This window comes from Pararge aegeria, chromosome 3, assembly GCF_905163445.1.
Source record: "Pararge aegeria chromosome 3, ilParAegt1.1, whole genome shotgun sequence".
NCBI lineage: Eukaryota > Metazoa > Arthropoda > Insecta > Lepidoptera > Nymphalidae > Pararge > Pararge aegeria.
In genome coordinates this window covers 5367435-5392774 of record NC_053182.1, presented here as the reverse complement: position 1 = coordinate 5392774, position 25340 = coordinate 5367435, and the positions used below count along the sequence as shown (strand labels likewise).

The following is a 25340-nucleotide window of genomic DNA, read 5'->3' as shown; positions in this document are numbered from 1 at the left end:
AATATAGGTAATATATTAAACTAGGAAACCGTTGATTAAGTATATGTAATATACAGAAGCGGTGATAGCGCATTGGGTAGGAGCTCCACTTCACTTTCCAGGGGCCGAGTTCGAATCCCAGCTTTTCTAAGTTATGTGGGTTTTAAGTAATTAAAATATAACTTGTTTCAACGGTAAAAGAAAACAACGTGAGGAAACCTGCATGCCGACTACGAGACTACGAGTTGATGAATATTTATAATATATACTAGTAATAGTTTTGTCGTCACGTCAGAGGCAATAGCGCCACCATTTCGGGTACCCACTTAAGTTAGACGGTATTTATTTTTCGCAAATAGGTATTGCTCATAACCAATGTAGTAAGTAGGTAAGTTATGCCTGCTGGTCGGTGATGATGCAATCATAGATGATGGCGGGTAAACCTTTTAGGGGTATGGCTGTTACATTAACCACTACGCCATACTAAGATTGTACGCAGCATCGTATCGGAATGCTTAGCGGAACTTTGTTGTCGATAGCCTATTTTCTTTTTTTTTTTAACCTACGGTTGAATCCTACCAGAAAACTTTGAGCGTTTATAATACCTTACTCATAGTCTCAATGTGTCTTAAAAGATTTTGCTTTGTCTATGCTCATTATTCTATTAAACCCTTCTTATATACGCCATGAAGAACTTCTTTCCTTTAAAAGTCCCACTAAGCATTTATAAAACAAAAAAAAAATCTCTAGTACCTACAACATAACATAAACCAGACATGAGAAAATTCAGAAATTATTAATTCCCTAAATGTTCATGCCGGTAACTTGTAACACCTTTAATAAAACTTCCATACCAGGTTTGTCTGCTACCATCTTGGACGGCATCATCACTTACCACATGTGGAAATTACAGTCGGGGGCTAACTTGTAGTGAAATAAAAATTGAATAAGCACAGCTGTTTTTTTCATCGTTGGTCGTTCACTTAAGGTCTAATTGGGCCCTTATTATCAAAATAGCCTCCGAAATACCGGAAAGTGAAACACGGCAAGCGAGTTCCGATCAGTGCGTTTGGCAACACATTCCGGCAAACTGAATCTAGCACTGGCCAGGGCATTCACCTTTGGAACACACAAACACACTCTGTGAAGCGGTTTGAAAATAGAAAAAACTGTTTTGTATTTTTAATTGTTCTTTAAGCTAGGTAATCGAGAACGCGTTATTTTATATATATTTATTTGCACCAACAATTTACATATACTGTATGCCATATATGTGTATTAGTATGTCTGTCAATTACAAATCAGTAGTAAAGTAGCACATAAGACCAATTCAAACCTTGATTATGTAATATAAAATAAGTATATCTCAGTAACTATTTTTTTAGCTGTATTTATTAGCATTCATTATTATCGTCATATCATCCCATTACCAGCCTACTATTGGGCACGGGTCAACTCCTACAATGTAAAGGGTTTAAGCCGTAGTCCAACACGCTGGCTCAGTGCGGAAGTTCTCAACTTCACACGGCTTTTGAGAACATTATGGAGAACTCTCAGGCATGCAGGTTTCCTCACGATGCTTCCCTTCACCGTTGAAGTAAATGATATTCGAATTTCTTAAAACGCACATAACTAAGGAGAGGTGCGTTCTGGGATTCGAACTCTGCCCCGCGTAAGTGAAGCCCAAGTCCTAACTAATAAACTATCTCTGCTTCCTGTTTTAAATAAGAAGGTTCCACTTACTTATTTACGTGGGGGCTTCTTCTGAGACTAGTATGGCTAACACTATGTTAGCCATAATACAATAAATGATATAGGAGGCTAAGCTGCGCGCCACGAGATATTTAATAACTATCATATCTCACAGAAATGGTAAGCGTGAAAATGGTAGCCGTAGTTATATTATTACCCCGTTCATTGAGTTTTAAGTTTATGTCATAACCTCACAGCTAACAAGTAGGTAAATATTTGTATGTTCGAATCAAAATGACATAAATATGTCTATTTTGAATGTACTTATTTCTTAGATTTTTTTAGAATTGTATTTAAAAAAAATATGCTTTGTCTAATTTAGCATGATAACTTTGGCAGGTGCACGCCCATAAAATTTCGTATTCTTTTCCGGGTAAAAATAATAAAGATAATGCCGTACTTCATTGAAGGTACCGCCCAATTAGTAAATGTCACGCTTAAAGAACAACTAGACTATCGTAATTGGTTCTGATATAAAATAAATAAGTACGTCGATTAATTTAGGAAATATTAAAGTTACCAATTAGCAATTATCGTATTAGCAAGAAATTATTTGCTAAAACTACTACATAATTAATAAACTAGTTTAGTTTTAGAATAAGAAATCATTACACATGATTAGCACGTAAATTGGTTGATCGAGATGAGAGTGATTTTATCAAAAAAGAAAATAAATATTGTTTCTTAAATTATAAGCTGACCATACATCATTTCCATGAAACTAACTATTCCAAGTGAAAAAAATAATCGATAGTCGGATAGGTTATTTTTTACGATTATACAATAGCATATCGCTACTGTGAGCTGTCAAAATTATCACCCTAAACTTAACAAAGTATACTACTGAACAGTTTGCTCAGGGGATTTCAATGAAGAACCAAGTCGTTAAAACCACAAGGTCGGTTACATTTTAAAACTGGAATTTACATAACGGGTTGATACTTCATTCATAGGTGACATAGGCCTATATAAACGAATTTCACTTTTGCCTTACTGACATCGTTAAAGTAAAGAAATTATTCTGTGGTGAAAATACCCGGTAATAAAAAAAAACAGGTTATTTAAGAAAGTAATGCATATCATGGAAAGGGCAAATGAAAGGTTTGTCTATAATCACCGAGAGTCTTTACCAAAACTTTCCGATTCAACCAATTAATTGCATGCCTTCCCACTAATTATTTTAGCACCAATATTTCCATTCTTCAAGAACTCGTCATCAAACAACGTCTTTCGACACAAGTGCACAGCCGCATATTGAAATACTTCAGACACGTCTCCCGGAGAGCTTTGTTGTGCAGAGCGAGGTAGCAGGTACAAGAGTGCGCGGTGGGCACCCATGCGATGGACCGATAAAATCAAATCTGTCCCATGCATGAGTGTAACAGATTATCTGTAAATAAAGAAAAGTGGTGAATGATCGTGAGGCGAGTAATATCTGCCATAAACAATGTCTCAACGTGTTGACCACGACCACTCCGGCAAGAGTGTTACGACAAAGAAGAAGAATTAATTATATTTAAAAACTAGCTATTGCCGGCGTTTGTTATGGTTTTTTACAAATCCCTCGGAAACCGTTTGTTTTTCTACGATAAAAAGTAGCCTATATTACTCTCTGTCCTTTCAACTTACGCTATGTCAAAAACCAAGTCGATTAGTTGCTTAGTCAGGGCGTGAAGGAAGGACAAACAAACTTTCGCGTTTATAATATTAAGTGAGGATCGATTTTTGCAGACAGAAGGATAAAAACAAAATCGGCGCGAGTTCGGATATAGATCGATAGAGATATGGGCTACGTGACGAAAACCAAGGTTACAGCGGGGAGCGATCCCCGCTCCTGTAACCAAGCCTGGTATTTTGAAGACCCCTTCCCGTCTCGGAATGGGTCCCATAGAATGGGTACGGTCCCTAACCCTGGTGGTATTACGGATGGCCTTATGTCTGATTAAACCACTAAAGAGATGCACCGAGGCCCAGTGGTGTGCACTGGGCTTCTTACCAGGGTATGCATACAGTGGAAAGGTTGAGTTATATATAAATTTTAGGGTAGGCAGTGCTTTTGTGAATGTACGAAGTGCACGCCACTGCACCGGGCTAAGCTGTCTCTATTTCTCGCAGAATTCCTATTGAGTATAAATTCACTTTCAACTAAAATATATTCACTATACGTTATACAATAGAACATTAGCCGTATCAAAAACCAAACTAGTATGTGGACAATACCAAAACGAGAGGGAGAGTGCGCGCACACGGACTTACACTATTTATGGTTGGCGTGGGATTACAACTAGGAGTGAACGGCCAAATTTCACAATAAAACCTGCTCCATTGCTTACTTCGAAACGCGGACAGCCCATTATATTTTCGGTAATAAGTTTCTTTTAATGTATTAACAATTAATATATTATGTATGTACACATATATATATATATATATATATATATATATCATCAACCGCAATCTTTTAACGTCCCACTGCTGGGCCCAGGCGTTCCCATAACATAGATTGTTTTAGAGCATGGACCTACCACTACGCTGCTCCAATAAGTAGGCTTAACGTGCTTTTCGAGGCAAGGAACAATTCTTTAACAGAACACCCCGACCCGGGAATCGAACTCAAGGCCTCGTGATCCGTAGTTAAACAACAAACAAACCCATAGACAAACGTGTCCGGATTTGTTTTATACAGAGAGAATGCCTAACGCATCGGGGGCTCCGTTCGGGGAAACGGAGTAGTTATGAGGAACTGACATCCACTAAAACTCAGCTTGTCCCTCGAAGGGCCTATAGGCGAGAGTCCGGGATTTCAAGAAAGAAAGAAAATACATTTGACGGCCGATTGGCGCAGTTTGCAGCGACCCTGCTTTCTGAGACCAAGACCGTGGGTTCGATTCCCACAACTGGAAAATGTTTGTGTGATGAGCGTGAATATTTTTCAGTGCTGAGTGTTTATATGTATATTCTAAGAATTTATGTATATTACTCATAAATATATTCGTCAGTCATCTTAGTTCCCATAACACAAGCTAAGCTTACTTTGTGGCTAGATGGCGATGTATGTATTGTCGTAGTATATTTATTTATTTATTTATATTATTATTTATTCATGTTAAGTGTTACAAACAGTACATCTTATAATAATATAGTAACAACATGGTCACATCTCAGCATTTGCCATGCATTTTAGGTACATGCATGCCGCTGATTATCAGCTGAAACCCGAGTGACGATACGGCAAACTAAATAGATAAATAAAAATAATTAAATAAATAAATAAAGCGAATGAAGAACAGTAGTGAACTGGAGTAGTTATACTTACGTATTCACCGCATTCTCGCCAAGATACGTATTACATCCTAAGCTAACGTGCCTTCCTGTATCCAGCAACTTGAGGCGTAGGTGTTAAACCTCATGTGCCTGTTATTATAACAGCCCCCACACCCTTCATACCGGGCCAAGCATTGCAACATTGCTGCTTAGCGGCAGAAATAAACATGGTGATAGTACTTCCTAAACCTAGACATACTACTAAAGCGAGCTACAATTTGGGTCTTATTTCACTGAGAGTTCAAAAAAAAATTTAATGAATATTTATTAAATTATCAACTCAAACAGAGCAGTGTGATAGTGCGTGCTGATTTGCATTTTTAATTAAAAAGAGAAATATTCTAGATAAGAATACTTTCTACGATAAATAAACGCAATATATGTATACCAACATAATATAATTACACGTTTAGAAAGTTTATATTCTGGCGTTATTTGAGTATGACAGGTTTCGGTGGACCGGTATCATGAAGTATCCGAAATTTAATAAGTTACAATCACGGCCAATCACTCGACTTTTATCTTAAAGCACCACTTCAGACCGCCGCGCTGTATTAACGATTTATATTTTCTCGATATATTTCACCGCTATGTAAATATATAAAACTAACTGTTCCCAGTGGCGTGCAATATCTATAGACACAAAGTCGGGTAAGGCATAAATATATGCAATTTGTCAGGTTGTAAGAAGTTACTTGCATTGCATATTTTAAGTTGTTTAAATTACTTTTTTCTTTAATTTAATCGAATACTCTACCATGGCTCAGGTGGGCAGAGCCTTTATACTTTTATGTAGGTTACGCCACTGACAGTACCCGGCCACTATGGCTCAACCTGATTTTAATTCCTGTACCCGTGCACATTTAGTCTAATATACGTAGCATAAAACTATTCCGAAGCTGTTCCTCGTCAATTGCAAGCCCATTGGGTTTTAGGAACACAGCGCAGTTAGTTTGCTTGAGTTTCATTTATAGAAAATAAATACTAATCTCACTTCGAATATAAATAAAATTCGTTTTCATAATGCATGGATCATGATATAATTAGATAAACACAATACTTTAGTGATTCTGTGTTACTGTCATCATGCCTATTATTTGGGTCCTCTATTGAAGACAGTCCTGCTAAAGCCCCCTTCGGATATTTACACTCATTTGTCCGTAACTCTGAGTAAGTGGATTCCATTTGTTAATACAGCTATGTCTTCGTCGTATTATTTCATCATAGTTATTATTCTACAACTCAAAGATAACGGATTCTGTCTATATACAAAACTGATTGAATCGAGCGCCACGGTCCGATAAACTTATTGACACTAATACCCGTAATAATGAGTGGCAAACGGCCACGGCGTCGTCGCTGAGATGAATATAATATAAATAAATAATAAAATATCTGTGCTCGTATTGTTTTAAACCCACGTTTAAAATGGTGAAGTAAGAAGTGTAAAAGTGTGATGACTTTCGAATTAGAAACCATTTTCGAGGTATGTAGAACGAAAAATAGAACATGCAATTAGTAGGTAATTGTACGAAATTTAATGCTAGTTCATGAAATATCTTTGATTCAAGATTTTCTGCTAGTTTTAAAGTTAATAGTTATATTTTAAATACTTTTGAGTCCAAACTATCTTGGCTTTGTGAGGAAGTGTGACATAAAGGATTTCGAAAGCCCTCTTATAAGTTGATACCATCACTGACCTCTTTGCAAAATTAAAAAATTGTAAACCCAGAGCTGTGCACTGTCTTTATTCATATCCATAAAAAACAAAAGATCACTGACTTATTCAACACGAAATTTCTAAAAATAACATGACGTATTAAGTTAATATTCGGCACGTTATATAAGAATTTTCTAGGTAAGATATGCCTGTTAAAAGAGATTTTAATAAAAAATCCCTAAGGGTAAAATGAGCGTCCAAAATTCGCATGTCTCAGCCAGCCCTTTTTTGAAAATTCCAGGTTAAAGTTGTTATTTATGAGGTGAAAATTACGCTGATAAAAAGTATCTTATATCTTTAAAATTAAAACTTAGAAAGTAAGTTTCTTTTGTGTCAGCTATAAAAAAACGATATAAGGTCTTATAGGGATTTATAGGTTGCTTAAAAATCTTTTATGTGAGACACGAGTTATTGGTAATACAACATTTTAATAATTAAATAACAAATGAATAAATAAATAAATATACTATGATAATGCACACATCGCCATCTAGCCCCAAAGTAAGCGCAGCTTGTTTTACGGGTACTAAGATGACTGTTGAATATTTTTATGAATAATATACAGATGACCCAGAGACTGAAAAACATTCATGTTAATCACACAAATATTTTCCAGTTTTGGGAATCGAACCCACGGCCTTGGACTCAGAAAGCAGGGTCGCTGCCCACTGCGCCACTCGGCCTTCAATAATAAAACAACTTGCATTGATGCCAATTTATAAGTATGGTATACCTTACCAGCTACTAAAGAAACAATATGAATATTATTACTAAATTAATGAAGCGATTACTTTCACCGAAGTTAAGATAATAGTGAAACGTGATCGCACAGTTGAATAAGTAGTGGCACATATGAGGATATGACCACTTTCTACCAAATTCGATACTGTCAACCAACAAGCATTGTCTCAGTTCCGGTTGCTGTCAGACATTCGTTGAATTTATTAATATTGATTTTCGCTGCTCGATTAACGATTTATTTATCGATGTATGATATAAGTGACAACATTTTTGCCACGCTACCATCATCCTTAATGTAATACGCAGAAAGTTAAAGTTTGAAAGTTTTGCTCTTTTTGCCTTTTTATGCGCACTTTAAAATATTTATGGCAACCCCCGTCCTGCAGCGTACGTTAGGTGGGTATCTCCTTCTCTCATTCTCAGTTTCAACCCACACCCCGAGGGAGTGTGGACTGAAACTGAAAACTAGACGCCCGGGGAACCCATCCCAGCCAAGTCACGCCAAGCGGCCAGCCATCCGCGCTTAACTGTAGTGGATAGAGAGAGCCTTCCATAGGTTGGCACACTAAGCCTGAATTGGACAGAGATATTTTCTGCGGGAAACTACCAAACAAAACCTAAAAACAAATGCAGAATACTGTTAAGCCTTATCCAAATGTTTGCACTCTATTTGAAGAACGCCTGTACGAGAGCTATGGTCGATTTTAACAATAGGAATATCTTCCTCCGAGATTGTGCTTAGGCCTAAGGGGAAGTATCATTCAATTTTGGAATTTCTGAATCTTATGTGTGTGAAAACTTCAATAGCGCGATGGTAATTTCTGTGGCGTCATCTAGTTTGATATCCTTGTTTTTGGTAGTAGTACCCAGAGCTATTGGTGTCAGAGCTCGTCCGGGGAAATACTACCGCCACGCTTATTTCTGTCGTCAAGCAGCATTGTTGCAATTTTGTTCCGTTCTAAAGCCCGTGCTTGCCCGCGTAATTGCAGGCACCAACGCCTTAGGTTAATGGGTCAGCACGATGCAGGACGTGTTCCTTGCATGTCCTGCGATGTGTTGCATAGACGAGGGCTTTCTACTTACCACCTGGTTGGTCCATTTCTTAGGTACTAAGTATATCTAAAAAAGTCACCGCCAAAAACCTGAACCACGAAAAGTACTGATATTAATAAGCGGTTGTGTTGATTCCAGGGTGATTACATATGGATCGAGCCGGTGTCCGGGCGCGAGTTCGACGTGGCCATAGGCGCGCGCGTTCTCGCAGCCGAGGGTCGGCGGATACGCGTGCGAGATGACGACGGCCAGGAGCAGTGGCTGCCGCCGGAGCGCCGCATCAAAGCCATGCACGCCACCTCTGTGCACGGCGTGGAGGATATGATCTCCCTCGGCGACCTGCATGAGGCCGGTATCCTAAGGAACCTGCTCATTCGGTACAATGAGAACCTCATCTACGTAAGTGATATTTGTCGAAGTCAAGGCACTCGCTTCTCTATATAATTAGTTTATTCGTATATTAATGTTTGCATTATAGTTTATATATTATGTATTTATACTATTACTGTGCATGTCTATTGCTATGTATTGTATAGCTGTATTCTTATAAGTATCGGTTATTTCTTTATTTACGAGTACCTACGCAACAATCACCATATACCCGTATAATTTTTATCACATTCGAGGGTGTCTGGATGAAAACTCTTTTTAGATAAGTTGTCCTTACGTACGTCATGCCCTTTTTCATGTTAATTTTAATCGTTGGTACTAAAAAATATATAAGTTTTTAGGTTGAAAAGAGTAGTTATCTTACTTGATTTATTATGGGAACACTATTTTTCATACATCGTAGTGTTAAGTAATGTAGTTTTGAAAAATAATATATTAAAGGTTTTTTTAATCGGTATTTCGGGTTTAATAGTCGGATAAAAGAAAAGTCTATAAAAAAACATTTCTGTTCTTCGGCACTGAACAATTCTGACGCTACCTAATAAAAAAAAAATATTACACATCGCCATCAAGCCCCAAAGTAAACGTAGCTTGTGTTATAGATACTAAGATGATTAATGAATATTTTTATAAATAATAATATGTAATTTAAGTACTTATGATATACAGATAAACACCTTAACACTGAAAAACATTAATATTCCTCACACAGACATTTTCTAGTTGTGGAAATCGAGCCCACGGTCTAGGACTGCGCCAATTGGCCGTCAAATAAATGAGGTTACCTAATAAGATGAGAATTAACAGAATTATTTTCTCTTTTCCAGACTTATACGGGTTCAATATTGGTAGCGGTGAATCCATACCAAATATTACCAATTTACACTGCGGACCAAATTAAGTTATACAAAGAAAGAAAAATTGGCGAACTGCCGCCACATATATTCGCAATTGGCGATAATGCGTATGCGCACATGCGACGGTATGGCCAAGATCAATGCATTGTAATCAGTGGAGAATCCGGCGCAGGCAAGACTGAATCCACAAAATTAATTCTGCAGTATCTGGCAGCGATAAGTGGGAAACACTCTTGGATTGAGCAACAGGTACGTAATGTGACATATATAACATGTTGCATTCTCAAAACCCTGAACTATCAATATGCAAAAAAAACATATATCTGCTCTGTGAAAAACATAAAAACATACATTTTTCCGGCATAAAAAGTAGCTTTTGTGCAATACCAGATTCTCTGTGCTGAATTTCTGAAGGACTAATAATTTATTTGTTTGCTTTTCGAGGTAAACAAACAGTACAATTGCACATACTTAAGAGCAATGTCGTTTTTAAATCGCATAAACAATAATAATCAACAAAATGCTTAGAGATCAACTACGAAGCCCAAATTACTAAAAAAACTTTCAAGATCTTATCATACTATTTTGCCATAATCATTTTCAAATAATATTAACATAATAAATTGATTAATGACTAATGAGACATTACAGTGAAATAACAGAAAAACTGAATTCCAACTGTAGATAGTAGTTACAAAAATTACATCAACAAAGATAGATTATAATAAAGACAATATACAACGTGTAAATGAAAACCGAAATAATACTTTACAGGCTTTAGAGGTACGTTATGTACTTTTTCTGAGACTTATGAGTGAACCACTGCCATAGTTTTTACTGAGAAAAAATCAGATACCGCCGTAAATCACATGCAAAATTGAAATCATGTCACTTTATGAGGTGCGCGTCGCGTAGCGAAAATACTATGCGTCAGTCTTTTATCTTCAATGGGGTTGTCATAAGTAAACACTTAGAATGTTTTGAACTCTTTTGTATAAAAAAAAATATATACTTCTTTTGATTTCATATTTTTACAGGGTGATTCCTTATGAAATATATCCATACTTCAATATTATTTCGTAATCCTGGTACCCGTTATATAGACATTTTTCTTGATTTTTGAATATAGCCATACAATAGGAAACTGATATATAATGAAAACTCCTCCATTTGTAAGAGGAGTTTTGTAGAAGTAGTAGAGCTTTTTGCGACAGAGCTCGTACGAGGTTTTCTTTGCATGCCCTAACGAAGTTCTGCGTGCTCTGTTTGAAGGCGATGGTTTTACACTAACTATCAGGTGGAACATCTGCTTGGTACGTCAATTATTACGATTAAAAAAGTGCAGGGTCCCCCCTGCCCACGACGCCGGCTCGGCTTTGGTTGCGCGCGGGTGCTTTTAATGAGTACCGTTGCAAGAAGTTGACGTGCTATAATACTTACGAACCGGTCAACAAAGCTGGTTGATTTGGCTCATGTAAACGTGTTTATGGCTGACAGCTAATGAATAAATTCTCAATTCAATGGTAATTTAAGTCATGCTACAATGAAATCGATCAACGCAAAAACTGTTATGAATATTAGTCAGCTGTTACAGTATACATTATGTTTTTTCTATACTAATTTCCTTTTCAGATCCTGGAAGCCAATCCCATTTTGGAAGCCTTTGGTAACGCAAAAACCGTGCGGAACGACAACTCTTCGCGTTTCGGAAAATATATCGATATTCATTTCAATAGCAATGGTGTTATAGAGGGTGCTAAAATAGAACAATATTTACTAGAGAAATCAAGAATCGTCTTCCAAGGAACAGATGAAAGGAATTATCATGTATTCTATTGTCTATTGGCTGGTTTATCTAGAGACGAGAAGAAGAAGTTGGATTTAGGGGAGCCTTCGGAATACCGGTATTTATCAGGAGTAAGTAACTAGACAATAATTATGAAATGCCGATTTTGCCGATTTGAAAGAATTTATAAATCTTATTCAGTACAACTTTTTAAATTGCATGATGTATCTGAATTACATGAAATTGAATGGTCGTAACATGACCTGATTCGATTTAAGTTTGCAACTTTGCAATTTGCATTTTTTGCAATGATGAATTCTAGGAGTCGTCGATAAAGACATAAATTAAATTTTTATTTAAGTTTGTTTCCAGTTGCTTCAGAATTAATTTACCTTATCTTCATGCTTAAGAATTAGTATACTTTAGAATTAAAAAAAAAGAAGATAAGTTTAACCTCATTATCTGATCGGCAACATTGTTTGATTTTAGGGCAACAGCTTCACATGTGAAGGCAGAGATGATGCAGCTGAGTTTGCAGACATCCGATCTGCGATGAAAGTTTTGCTGTTCACCGAATCTGAGATATGGGAAATATTAAAATTGTTGGCTGCAGTGTTACACTGTGGAAACATCAAATACGAGGCAACTGTCGTAGACAATTTGGATGCAACTGAAATCATAGAACAGGCTAACGTTAAAAGAGTGGCGAGTTTATTAGGTGTACCAACTCAAACTTTAATTCAAGCTTTGACACGAAAAACATTGTTTGCCCACGGAGAAACCGTTGTGTCAACACTAAGTAGAGACCAATCTGTTGATATTAGAGATGCTTTCGTTAAAGGAATTTACGGTCGTCTATTCGTAACTATTGTCAGGAAAATAAACGCAGCTATTTATAAACCTAAAGCTACTATGCGGACAGCGATAGGAGTTCTAGATATATTCGGGTTTGAAAACTTTGACCAAAACAGTTTCGAACAGTTTTGTATAAATTTCGCTAACGAAAACCTGCAGCAATTTTTCGTTAGGCATATATTTAAACTAGAACAAGAGGAATACAATCACGAGGGCATAAATTGGCAACATATAGAATTCGTTGATAATCAAGATGCTTTAGATTTAATCGCTCTGAAACAGTTAAACATAATGGCATTAATAGATGAGGAATCAAAATTCCCGAAAGGCACAGATCAAACTATGTTAGCTAAGTTACATAAAACTCACGGTCTACACAGAAATTACCTCAAACCGAAGTCAGATATTAATACTAGCTTTGGCTTAAATCATTTCGCCGGTATAGTATTTTACGACACCCGAGGATTCCTTGAAAAAAATCGAGACACATTCAGCGCTGACTTGTTACAGTTAATTCATATTTCAACAAATAAGTTTTTACAACAAATATTCCAAGAAGACATAATTATGGGATCTGAAACAAGAAAACGGACGCCTACGCTATCAACCCAGTTCAAGAAATCTTTAGATTTGTTAATGAGAACCCTAGGATCCTGTCAACCATTTTTCATTCGCTGTATAAAGCCAAACGAATTTAAGAAACCCATGATGTTCGATCGCGGTCTATGTTGTCGACAACTTAGGTATTCTGGAATGATGGAAACCATTAGAATAAGGCGAGCTGGATATCCAATTAGGCACAGTTTTAAGGAATTCGTAGAACGATACAGATTTTTGATATCAGGAGTTCCCCCAGCTCATAAAACAGACTGCCGGGCTGCAACAGCGAAGATTTGTGCTACTGTACTAGGTAAATCTGACTATCAATTGGGTCACACTAAAGTATTTCTAAAGGATGCGCACGATTTATTCCTTGAGCAAGAAAGAGACAGAGTACTGACAAGAAAAATTTTAATATTACAAAGATCTATTCGCGGATGGGTGTATAGAAGAAGATTTTTGAAACAAAGGGCAGCTGCCGTTTTGATTCAGCGCCATTGGCGAGGAAAGCTGCAAAGAATTCGGTATAACAAGATGAAGGTGGGATACGCTAGATTGCAGGCTTTGATTCGTGCTAGGGTATTGGCTCATCGATTCCGACATTTACGTGGACACATTGTTTCGTTGCAAGTGAGTACTTAAATCGTAAAAAACATAGTTGTTGTAATCGTAAACAATCAAAAATTGACAGATTACATTTTCTTCATTATGCCGATACATAATGAAGAAAATGTAATTGTACAAATACGCTCTTCACTGTTTACGTGCTAGGGTTCGAGGATTTGGGATAAGAACACCTGACGACTCTTGTAAAATATTTATCTTCTCTAAATAAAATATCCCAAACCACTTCACATTTCGAATCGCGATTTTATAGTTGTCGAGAATGGTAGCCGAGCAAATTAGGATTCAAATTTGATCACTTGTTTCGATTAGAAGTTATTTAAGTTAAGTCGGCTCGTAAGCTGGAGAATGTTAAAATATAGTAATTGTATTACCTATTGTATACCAATTACCATGTTCGGCACTATTGCGACTGCTAATTGCACTAACATTTGAATATTTTTTGGAATTCTTTAGGCCGCAGCTCGTGGGTATCTCGTTCGACGCTCCTACGGTCACAAGATGTGGGCAATCGTCAAAATCCAGAGCCACGTTCGCTGCCTTATCGCTATGCGGCGGTATCGAAGACTGAAGCAGGAAGCTATTGCTCATAATGAGGCGTTGCGCCTGCGCAGGCAGGAAGAGCAGCGATTACAGCACCAGGGTAACACGCGAGCGAAGGAGATAGCAGAACACAACTACAGGGTAAATATTTTTTCTTCTTTGTTATTTCTTAATAATGAGCTGGATTTATGTTCACTTTTAGTAGTACCGAAATGGTAAATGTGTGTAGTTTCAAAATATGTAAAGACAAAATAAGTCTATGTTCAAATGCCGACGTCACATGGAGTAGTGGGATACGGGTAGGAAGAATAAGAATATTTGTATCGTATAATTTTTTTTATTCACGCATTTACTTGCGCCTACCATGACTTATTTGCTTGTTCCAAATTTGTAATAAAACTTACCGTCACTTTTGAACTATCTGGCCAGTGTGTGCTTACTCATTAAATTGTATATCATTCAGAGATCAATAGAGCTAAGATGCGAGATAGTAATCATGTCTACTACTTTCCCGTCCATTTGCTATGAGATAAGACGAGAACTTTTTTTTAATCCTTATTTATTTGGGACCTTTATCCAACACGGATATGCCAGCCCCATCATCCTTTAAGTAACTAGGTAAATAAAAAAAAACTTAATTATGACCTACTATAAGAGAAATGTAATAGATACAATCTGTAGTTGCTACCTGCGCAAAACTATCTCAACAACAGACCTGAAACCTTCTGTGGTCGGTTAAGAGAGAAGGCTCGTTAGAGCACCTACGTCAAATCTGTTGATGTTGTACCTCAGCATAACATAAGACGTGAACTTGGGTAGACATATTTATCTCGTGGCACACATATTAGCCCGACAGGTTGCCCTATAAAAGATCTACTTATTTATTGGTCGGTTTCTAGAACGGTTTTACTTATATTTCCAGCTTTTTTAGACTGAGACAAGAAATACATTCCTATCAAAACATGAGTAAAATAATTTGAAAATTATTGTTACTGCAATGCTTAACGGTTTGACTGCGGAATACTAAATAGATTGCTAAATATAATGTAGTTGTAATTGCTTTTCTATCACTGATCACTCAAGTAGATATTATCGATTTAGATTCTATTGAGATGGCGGTTGTAAAAAAGCATAATGTTCACATAATGATTTGATTCTATCTATTGATATAAAATTATTGACATGTCCGATAAGATCAGCAAACACAAAGACTTAGTCGTTTAATAATATTTTTTTTACATTTCTTTCACATTTTAGTAGATATGTTTTTCTGTGACGTCTCATGGAGCAATTTAAACTCACGTACATTTATAATTTGTGTCATAAGGTATGTTGAATACAGTATCTAACTACTAAAAAAAGTACGTAACCTAAAAGCTTGTTAATTTTATATTTTTCAAAAATAGAACTGCCCTAGAAGTGTAACCATCGTATTATTTGCAAATCAAAGTCTCTAAATCGTTTCTATAATCTGAAATCTCACCAATATAAATGTGTGAAACTTCACGATGTAAAATAAAGATATAATAGGTATCCTAGATTTTTTGGAGCTTTATATTATTTAGGTTCCGTATCACAATGGCATATATATGTAACCCGTATTGTACGCCTTTTTCACCCGTCCGTCAAAATATTTCACTAAATACTACCGACATTAATTTTGAAATTGTTGCATAATAGTTGCATACTTTTAATAGTGGTATTCGTAAAAAATGCGATAATTATTTCTATTTAATTTAAAAGGAAGGAAAAATAATTTGAAAGTGCTTTAGGGTGTTAAGGTGTACTTGTTCATTCTAAAAGAGATGTTTATTTAGTTTTGCGAAAAATAGTTTTTAATTTATTGTGAAGAATGCCACAAAAATACCGACTAATCTGGTAATAATTAGAACTACTTAATAGACTTTTATGTACGTTAACTATACATGAAAAATAAAACCAAGTCTCTGAGTATAGCATAGCTTTTTCGATATCTGTACTAAACCTTTAAAAACAAAGTTATGCATTGAGATTCATTAATAAAAAGGTTTTGTTGCGTTAGGTTGTCGTTTCACTTGAATACTTTCTTTTTCAAAGCCTCTGTGCAAAAGTATGTCTCGTATTTGGCCGGTTTCTCTTTACGTTTCAATTACATTTTAGTGTAAATCTTATAAGTATACAATAATAAATGCATAAAGAATATCACTTTTCTCAAGGGATTTCTCGAGGAGGTTCTATACCTATATACTTATTTTTTTTGTTATCTCTTCTACTGGTATTTTCCGTGCTACATTTCCGTTGATAGTAGCACTATTTCTACTATATTAAATTGGTGCTACTATATACATAGTATATGATCTAAACATAATAACTTTCTACATTTTACTTGGACCGACTTAAAAATGTTCTTAAGAAAAATACACTAAATCACTGTTGATATAGTAAATGGGGCAGAACTATATAAGAAATAGGTGCTAAAATGTTTATACTGATTCAACTAAAACCGTACACCTGATACATCCGAAGTTTACGTAATTCTGTCGATCCTAATCGACCATGTAGGTTGTTATACAATTACTAGCGACCTGGATGCGGTTGGGTAACGCTCACAGTGCAATCAAGTTAACCGACCCCAACTTAATTTAGTTTAGATTTTAACATTATAGCTGATCGGTCGTGCTAACTTTTAACGTTCTTTAATTAAAAAAAAAATGTGGTCTAATTATAATTATGAAAATATTAGTTTATTCGATTACGATTACATTAATTGTGACTATAAAAAGGAGCTGGACCTAAATAGCTGGGCAAGTATAGCTGATGTATGCCATCATGCAACTTTCACTGCATGCCTATTAAAATATCCACTTGTTTATGTGTTAAATGTAACGTAACACTAAACGGCTTATCCCATAATTGGATTGCTCTAACTAGTTGTAGATACTAGGATAACTTTGAGAACAAGGTGTATGTGTAGGAAAATGTTTATAGGGCTATCCATTTCACAATTGATCATAGGGTTGTGATGATCTATCAAGATGAAAGCATCAATAAAATAAACAAAAGATAACTTTGTTAACAGGAACGCATGTATGAATTGGAGCGACGTGACGCTGAGTTGGCTCTAGAAGAAAAGCGGCAATTAGAAGCAAAGAGGACTTTGTTACAAGAAGCAGCCCGAAAGCAGGACGAACCAGTAGATGACAGTAAACTAGTGGAGGCGATGTTTGATTTCCTGCCTGACTCCAGTAGTGAAGCACCGGCGCCTAAGGACACATCTATATTTAGTGATTTGCCACAATTGCGAGCTGATCAACAAGAGGTAAATATTCTCAGATCCATTTTAAATGACAAATTTATCCTAAAAAATCATGTAGTGTCAAATTATCCTAAATATTGAAGTACTTAGAATAATCATTGATTTTACCATTGAATTAGTTCTTATCATTTTTAAAAACTTAATATGTGTAAGATGTTATAGCCGAAAACATCTCGCATGCATTTTTATTAAAAATAAATTATATTTTCATAAATAAGTAACTAAATTATAGAAAGTTATTTTTATATTTTACAGATGGTAACGCCTATGCAAACAACGTCAGAAGATGAAGAGGATCTCTCGGAATTCAAATTCCAAAAATTTGCGGCAACGTATTTCCAAGGCAATGTCACACACCAATATTCTAAAAAACCACTTAAACATCCACTGTTGCCGCTTCACACACAGGGAGATCAATTAGTGAGTGAATTTTAAAAATATTAAATTCAAATGTTTTGTTGAGTAAAATTACGGATCGTGCTGAATATATTTTATATAATTTTTGATACTCATAATATTAATCGTGCTCTTAACGTCGATATGTGTTATTGAAATTAAACGATAAACAAACACAACTAATCGCTTTATAATTACACTATTCAGGTTAAGATTTCAATTCGACGATAATTGACCACGTTCGATAAGTTTAATAGGTGACTATAATAATAGCTATTGAATACATTCGTTTATTTTAGGCTGCCCAAGCATTATGGATTACTATTTTACGATTTACTGGAGACCTACCAGAGCCAAGATACCACACAATGGACAGAGATAATACCTCAGTGATGTCTAAAGTAACTGCAACACTTGGCAGAAACTTTATAAGGTCTAAAGAATTCCAAGAAGCGCAAATGATGGGTGTTGACCCTGAGGCTTACCTCAACAAACAAAAGCCAAGATCGATTAGGCACAAGTTAGTTTCCTTAACACTGAAGAGGAAAAACAAACTAGGAGAAGACGTCAGGCGAAAATTACAGGTAATTATAGTGATCAATTATTCTTTAATATTAAAATTTCGAGAATATTTTAATTTTATGGAATTCTCTTGTTTTAGGACGAAGAATATACAGCTGACAGTTACCAATCATGGCTGGAATCCAGGCCGACGTCCAATTTAGAGAAACTACATTTTATAATTGGACACGGTATTTTACGTGCTGAGTTGAGAGACGAAATATATTGCCAAATATGTAAACAATTAACAAATAACCCATCTAAATCATCACACGCTCGTGGATGGATTTTGCTATCATTATGTGTTGGATGTTTCGCTCCAAGTGAAAAATTCGTAAATTACCTCAGAGCGTTTATAAGAGAAGGTCCTCCTGGTTATGCTCCATATTGTGAAGATCGCCTTAAGAGAACGTTTAACAATGGAACAAGAAACCAACCTCCATCCTGGTTAGAGCTTCAGGCTACAAAATCTAAAAAACCTATAATGTTACCCATTACTTTTATGGACGGTAACACGAAAACACTGTTAGCCGATTCAGCGACTACTGCAAGAGAGTTGTGTAATCAATTATCAGATAAAATTGCATTACGTGATCAATTTGGATTTTCCTTATACATAGCACTATTTGATAAAGTCAGTTCACTGGGTAGTGGAGGCGATCATGTAATGGATGCAATATCACAATGTGAACAATATGCCAAAGAACAAGGAGCACAAGAACGAAACGCTCCTTGGAGATTATTCTTCAGAAAAGAAATATTTGCTCCGTGGCATGATCCCACAGAAGATCAGGTGGCAACAAATCTAATTTATCAACAAGTAGTCAGAGGTGTAAAGTTTGGAGAATACAGATGCGATAAAGAAGAAGACTTAGCAATGATTGCCGCTCAGCAGTATTACATAGAATATGGACAAGATATGAATACAGAACGCCTTTATACTTTATTACCAAATTACATACCCGATTACTGTCTTACAGGGGTAGAAAAAGCCGTTGATCGGTGGGGCGCACTTGTAGTACAAGCATATAAAAAAAGTTACTATGTCAAAGAAAAAGTTCCTGCATATAGAGTTAAAGAAGACGTTGTTAGTTATGCAAAATTCAAATGGCCTTTACTTTTCTCTAGATTTTACGAGGCCTATAGAAACTCAGGGCCAAATTTGCCTAAGAATGATGTTATAATAGCAGTCAACTGGACTGGTGTTTATGTTGTTGATGATCAGGAGCAAGTTTTACTGGAATTATCTTTTCCAGAAATAACAACAGTTGCAAGTCAGAAAACTAATAAAGTTTTTACACAAACGTTTAGCTTGTCTACGGTTCGTGGAGAAGAGTTTACATTCCAAAGTCCAAATGCTGAGGACATTCGTGATTTAGTTGTATATTTCTTAGAAGGTCTTAAGAAAAGGTCAAAATACGTTATCGCTTTACAAGATTACAAAGCACCAGGTGAAGGTTCTAGTTTTTTAACTTTCCAAAAAGGAGATCTGATAATTTTAGAAGAAGAAAGTACCGGAGAATCGGTGCTAAACAATGGATGGTGCATTGGTCGTTGTGAAAGGACTATGGAAAGAGGAGATTTTCCTGCAGAAACTGTATACGTTTTACCTGCTCTTACAAAACCACCTCCAGATATATTGACTTTGTTCTGCCAAGAGGGTGCACAACATGGCCGTCGTGCACCTACTAGCACTTTTAATGGGACGGAAACCAGGGATAAACCTCATACTTTATTAGAATATGCTATGGATCACTTTAGGTTGCCACCTAAGAGAACAACATCTAAAGGCCTGACATTGTCGACAGCGAAACGAGGTGCTGAAGAGTTATGGCGACACTCAAGAGAGCCCATAAAGCAACCATTACTTAAGAAATTGCAGGCTAAAGAAGAGCTAGCAGAAGAAGCTTGCTTTGCTTTCGCAGCTATTGTCAAGTATATGGGAGATCTCCCTTCTAAACGTCCTCGGATAGGTAATGAATATACAGATCATATTTTTGATGGCCCTCTTAAACATGAAATTTTAAGAGACGAAATTTATTGCCAAATAATGAAACAATTGACAGATAATAGAAATAGGATGTCAGAAGAAAGAGGTTGGGAACTAATGTGGCTGGCTACTGGTTTGTTTGCATGCAGCCAGGGTTTACTTAGAGAATTAACATTATTCCTTAGGACGAGAAGATATCCAATAGCTCAAGATTCTTTGCAAAGACTGCAGAAAACTTTACGAAATGGCCAAAGAAAGTATCCTCCTCATCAAGTAGAGGTAGAAGCAATCCAACACAAAACAACCCAAATATTTCATAAGGTTTACTTTCCTGATGATACCGATGAAGCATTTGAAGTTGATTCATCTACGAGAGCAAAAGACTTTTGTCAAAATATTGCGCAGAGACTGAATCTCAGATCTAGTGAAGGTTTTAGTTTATTTGTTAAGATAGCTGATAAGGTTATTTCGGTACCAGAAGGCGATTTCTTCTTCGACTTCGTACGACACCTCACAGATTGGATTAAGAAAGCGCGGCCTACAAGAGATGGAATCACACCGCAATTTACTTATCAGGTGAGGACAATTTTTAGCCGTAAATCTGTAACCTAGAATAAAAAAGTTGCTAAAACAAATAAATTCAACAGGTCTTCTTCATGAAAAAATTGTGGACGAATACGGTGCCGGGAAAAGATCGGGCCGCGGACGTGATATTCCATTTCCATCAGGAGTTGCCAAAGCTTTTACGTGGTTACCATCGCTGTGGGCGTGAAGAAGCCGCTCGATTGGCTGCCCTAGCTTATAGGGCGCGCTTCGGTGATAACAAGCAGGAACTACAAGCTATTCCGTAAGTGTTTTTTACTATATCATGGTCATACCACGATATGAAAAGTAATAGGAAAAAATTAGGATTTATGTAACGCGTGTTTGTCTGATATTTTCTGAAGATTACTGATAAGTGAACCCTATTCACGTATGACTGTTATTACGTACGTACGTAGATTATTGATGATTCACTTCTGATTAAGCCATCTGCCCTCTTTCTTGTCACAGTATACGGATGATTGTTTCAAAGTACATTATGAAACTATTTGGAATTTGTATTATTGCAGACAAATGCTTCGTGAACTAGTCCCCGCAGACCTAATAAAGCTGCAGAGTTCCGCCGACTGGAAGAGAGCGATAGTGGCATCGTACAATCAGGATGCCGGGATGACCCCCGAGGATGGCAAGATAACCTTCCTCAAGGTCATTTACCGGTGGCCAACGTTCGGCTCAGCCTTCTTTGAAGTGAAGCAAACAACAGAGCCTAACTATCCAGAGTTGCTACTTATCGCCATCAATAAGCACGGCGTTAGCTTAATTCACCCTCAGTCAAAGGTAACTCATAGGGTTTCATAATCGGGTTTTTATCTTATACCCGTTTTTACTAAACCTAGGAATAGCCTTAACCGCAGGCCTAGTGATTTTGGTGATTCAAAGAGACAAAAAACGTTTCACCAGCTCTTATGAATGAATGAATAAATTAATGAATTTACTTTTATTGAACACCACATAATAACAAAAAACAAGTTTACACAATGTTAACAATTTGGCGGCATTATCGCTTCATAGCGAACTCTTCGACGGGTCTTAAAGTTTAGGGTAGGTAATGGTATGACTAGGATTTTTTTCCATTAGCTGTTATGCTTTGCCCGTCTTTAGTGAAAACGGGCATAAGCTCGGCCAATATGGATCGGACTAATGAAGTTTAAAATATTAGCTTGCTAATTGCTGGCATTTGGGATAAGATAGTAGCGCCGCTTATACTGGGCCAGATAAGTTTGTACGAGTAGGACTAACTGGGTTTCTTAACTATTATGAATGCCACTACAAGAGGCTGCAATCTCACCTGGTGGTAAGAGATAATGGAAACTAAGATGGTAACGGTGTATCGGTTTCTACTCTACATTGTATCTGAACGCTAAATCCCTTGGCGACACGTCTTTATTATTATCTGTGGTACGGTAGTTAACCAGGCAGACCTGAGAACATTCAGAAATTACAAATTCCCGATTTTCCCTTGCCGGAGATTGAATGCAGGACTTCCTCCTGGGAACTCATAAGACCACATCGCTCACTTTATTTTTCTTAAAATCATTTTCAACGAAATACAGCTTTTTTTCATAAATTAGGAACCTTCATAACAAGTGAATGGGCCGTTTCTTACAAGTATTTTAATGCCGCACATCGAATTCCACTTTCGAATATTGGGCCCCTTTTATCCTATGTTATTTATTAAATAATATACTGTTTTGATTTTTCAGGATATTCTGGTCACGCATCCGTTCACAAGGATATCAAATTGGTCATCTGGCAACACATACTTCCACATGACGATAGGAAATCTAGTGCGCGGCTCCAAGCTGCTATGTGAAACATCGCTCGGTTACAAAATGGACGATTTGCTCACTTCCTACATTTCCCTTATGCTCACCAACATGAATAAGCAAAGATCAATGCGGGTGAAATAATTATACATAATATATATATATAATATCGATAGTGTCATGTTATTGCATGAAAAATGTAACCATAGGCCCTCATTCGCTATGACATAAAAATCATAACTAACGCATAACTGTTATTTGTGACTCAAACAACATTTATTGTATTAAGACGTATCATGTCATATGACGTTACAGTATACAGGCATGTCAAAGAATCAGGGCCCTGGACTGCCTTTGTCTAAATTACGTTTTAAGGATTTAGGGACTTTTTTATTGCATAGTGATAGTTGGGCTCGCTTTTTGGCGATGTATTTAATATAATATGGATGCTTGAATAAAATAATGTATGTGTTCGCATTGTGTAAATGTGTGAATATTAAAACTTATTTAATACTAAAGCTTTTACATTTTACATCATACGTCGGACACATAAAATATGGGCGAAATAAAATCTTCCAGTATGTCAACATATAATTCAATTTACATACCTAATATTTTTTTACCTACTTAGAATAGATTAGAAGAAGTCGGTTGTTCGGAACCTTGATTCATACATTGATAAGAGGTACGTGTGCGATCCTCAAGCTTTTTTTAAATATAAATATTTAGGTAAGCACTAAAATGAATATTATAGTATTTGAATTAAAAAATGTCCGTCCAATACAAATTATCAAATGTAGGTACTTAAATAAATATAAATAAATACTTACATACTTATATAATAATCAAACCAATTTTTTTCAACAATTATATTCTTCCTTTCATCATTATAATATTTATAGATTTCATTTTTAATATTATAATATTTATAAAAACGTCCGTCCATAACCATTTAAATAAATATTATAACTTTTTAATTAATTTATTTTCTTCACTTTATTTATTATTTTATAATATTTATGTAGATTTCTATAATATTTCTTTCTATAAGGATGTTGACAGCAAAGATTTTAAAAGGATTGACTCGATTTTCCATACGAACAAAATGTTAACAACTTTACTAACGCAATCTATTTTGAGGAACGTTTACTTATTTGACACGTCTATTAAACGAACTGTACGTCACAGTTGGACATTTGATATATTTTGTCAATAATATTCAAGTGAAAATAAAGAGAATTTTGAATAATATTTAAGAGTTCAAAATAGTCTTTCTTAAATTTACGCAACAGATTTTCTTTTATTTAATTATGTTCACTAATGGTAAAATGGGTTACAGAAGGTGAATTTTAACCGAGTAGATAATAATAAAAGACGAAAGATTTTAATTCTGTACGTTTTTTAATGTAGGTACATATATACAATTCTAAGCCAATTTGCGTCTTTTTTATTTGTTTGGAAATGGTTTCGAATAGGTCCAAATAAAATTTGTAAGAGGTATGATAATGAAGTGTCATTTCAGGGATTGATTGCTGGTCGTTTTAAGTTATTCAAAATTTAAAACATAAATTAAACGGCTATGTAATATTTTTTATGATCCCATCTAAAAGCTATTTTAGTGTAACAATACGCATGTACTTCAAAATTCAAGTACATTTTTAAATTCTATGCCCTAAGCTTATTAAGGTTAATAGGTAAAGACTAGACTAGACTTGAACTATAATTTTTTTTTTTTTAATAATTGAATTCAAATTTTTGTTTAATTAATTGAAAAAAACTTTAAAGCTATTGTTAACAATTAGTTTAAGTTTAGTATGGCAAGCCAAGCGTCATAAACTAACCAATATCACAGCGTACGAAAGCTATGGCGTTGCTGTCAATTGTAACAATAGGAACATCTTCCTCTGAGCTGGTATTGTGCTTGGAAGTCCAACTTATCGTATCTTTGGAAGTTGTATAATATATCACCTATATTTGTGAATATTTCGATGACGCGATGTAGGATCTTGTGGCGCCATCTAGTTTGTTAACTTGGAGACCGCCACAACAGCAAGGATCGCCGTACCGGGAGGTCCGACGACGCAATCTAGGCAGAGCAATTGTGTGGTAAGTGCGGGGTGACGAAGAACCTTTACTAACCTCAGCATAAGATAAGGGATGCCAGTAGATGATACACACTCACGACGCTGTCATTATTTGCCATGAGATCAAAGGCGATCACAGGCTACTGTATCCCTTCATTATACTGAGCTGATATAACATTTGTCACTTGCAGTCAGCTTGACCGCAAAGCGTAGAGTAACTATTGACTTTGCAACGTTTTCTGTTATACTTCATCTTCAGATTATTTATTAGCATAACACTGGGCGTGCGTGTCCGCTATCATAGTCATAAAATTAAGAGGTGTTATTTATAAAAGAGAGAGATAGATACCCTAAACGCTTCTCCAATGCAGATTCAAGGGTTTTAACGATTAACTTTACGAGCCTTCCGAAATAAAAAAGA

The 25340-nt window shown here is 35.9% G+C and overlaps 1 protein-coding gene across 3 annotated transcripts in view; it reads left to right on the top strand.

The window, feature by feature from the left end:
• Nucleotides 1-23348, top strand: part of LOC120637446 (myosin-VIIa) — a 44804-nt gene extending 21456 nt beyond the window's left edge. For 2 of the 3 annotated variants that reach the window (XM_039909295.1, XM_039909294.1), the window contains exons 3-14: nucleotides 8708-8968; nucleotides 9787-10065; nucleotides 11449-11733; nucleotides 12092-13687; nucleotides 14138-14365; nucleotides 17283-17522; nucleotides 17775-17939; nucleotides 18215-18499; nucleotides 18577-21042; nucleotides 21114-21313; nucleotides 21579-21846; nucleotides 22773-22979. In XM_039909295.1, the coding sequence (XP_039765229.1) occupies nucleotides 8708-8968; nucleotides 9787-10065; nucleotides 11449-11733; nucleotides 12092-13687; nucleotides 14138-14365; nucleotides 17283-17522; nucleotides 17775-17939; nucleotides 18215-18499; nucleotides 18577-21042; nucleotides 21114-21313; nucleotides 21579-21846; nucleotides 22773-22979 (6480 nt within the window). Of the gene's footprint in view, nucleotides 1-6511; nucleotides 6542-8707; nucleotides 8969-9786; nucleotides 10066-11448; nucleotides 11734-12091; nucleotides 13688-14137; nucleotides 14366-17282; nucleotides 17523-17774; nucleotides 17940-18214; nucleotides 18500-18576; nucleotides 21043-21113; nucleotides 21314-21578; nucleotides 21847-22772 lie in introns of those variants that run through there. The other variant, XM_039909293.1, reaches the window with a different exon arrangement.
• The last annotated feature ends 1992 nt before the right edge of the window (nucleotides 23349-25340 follow it).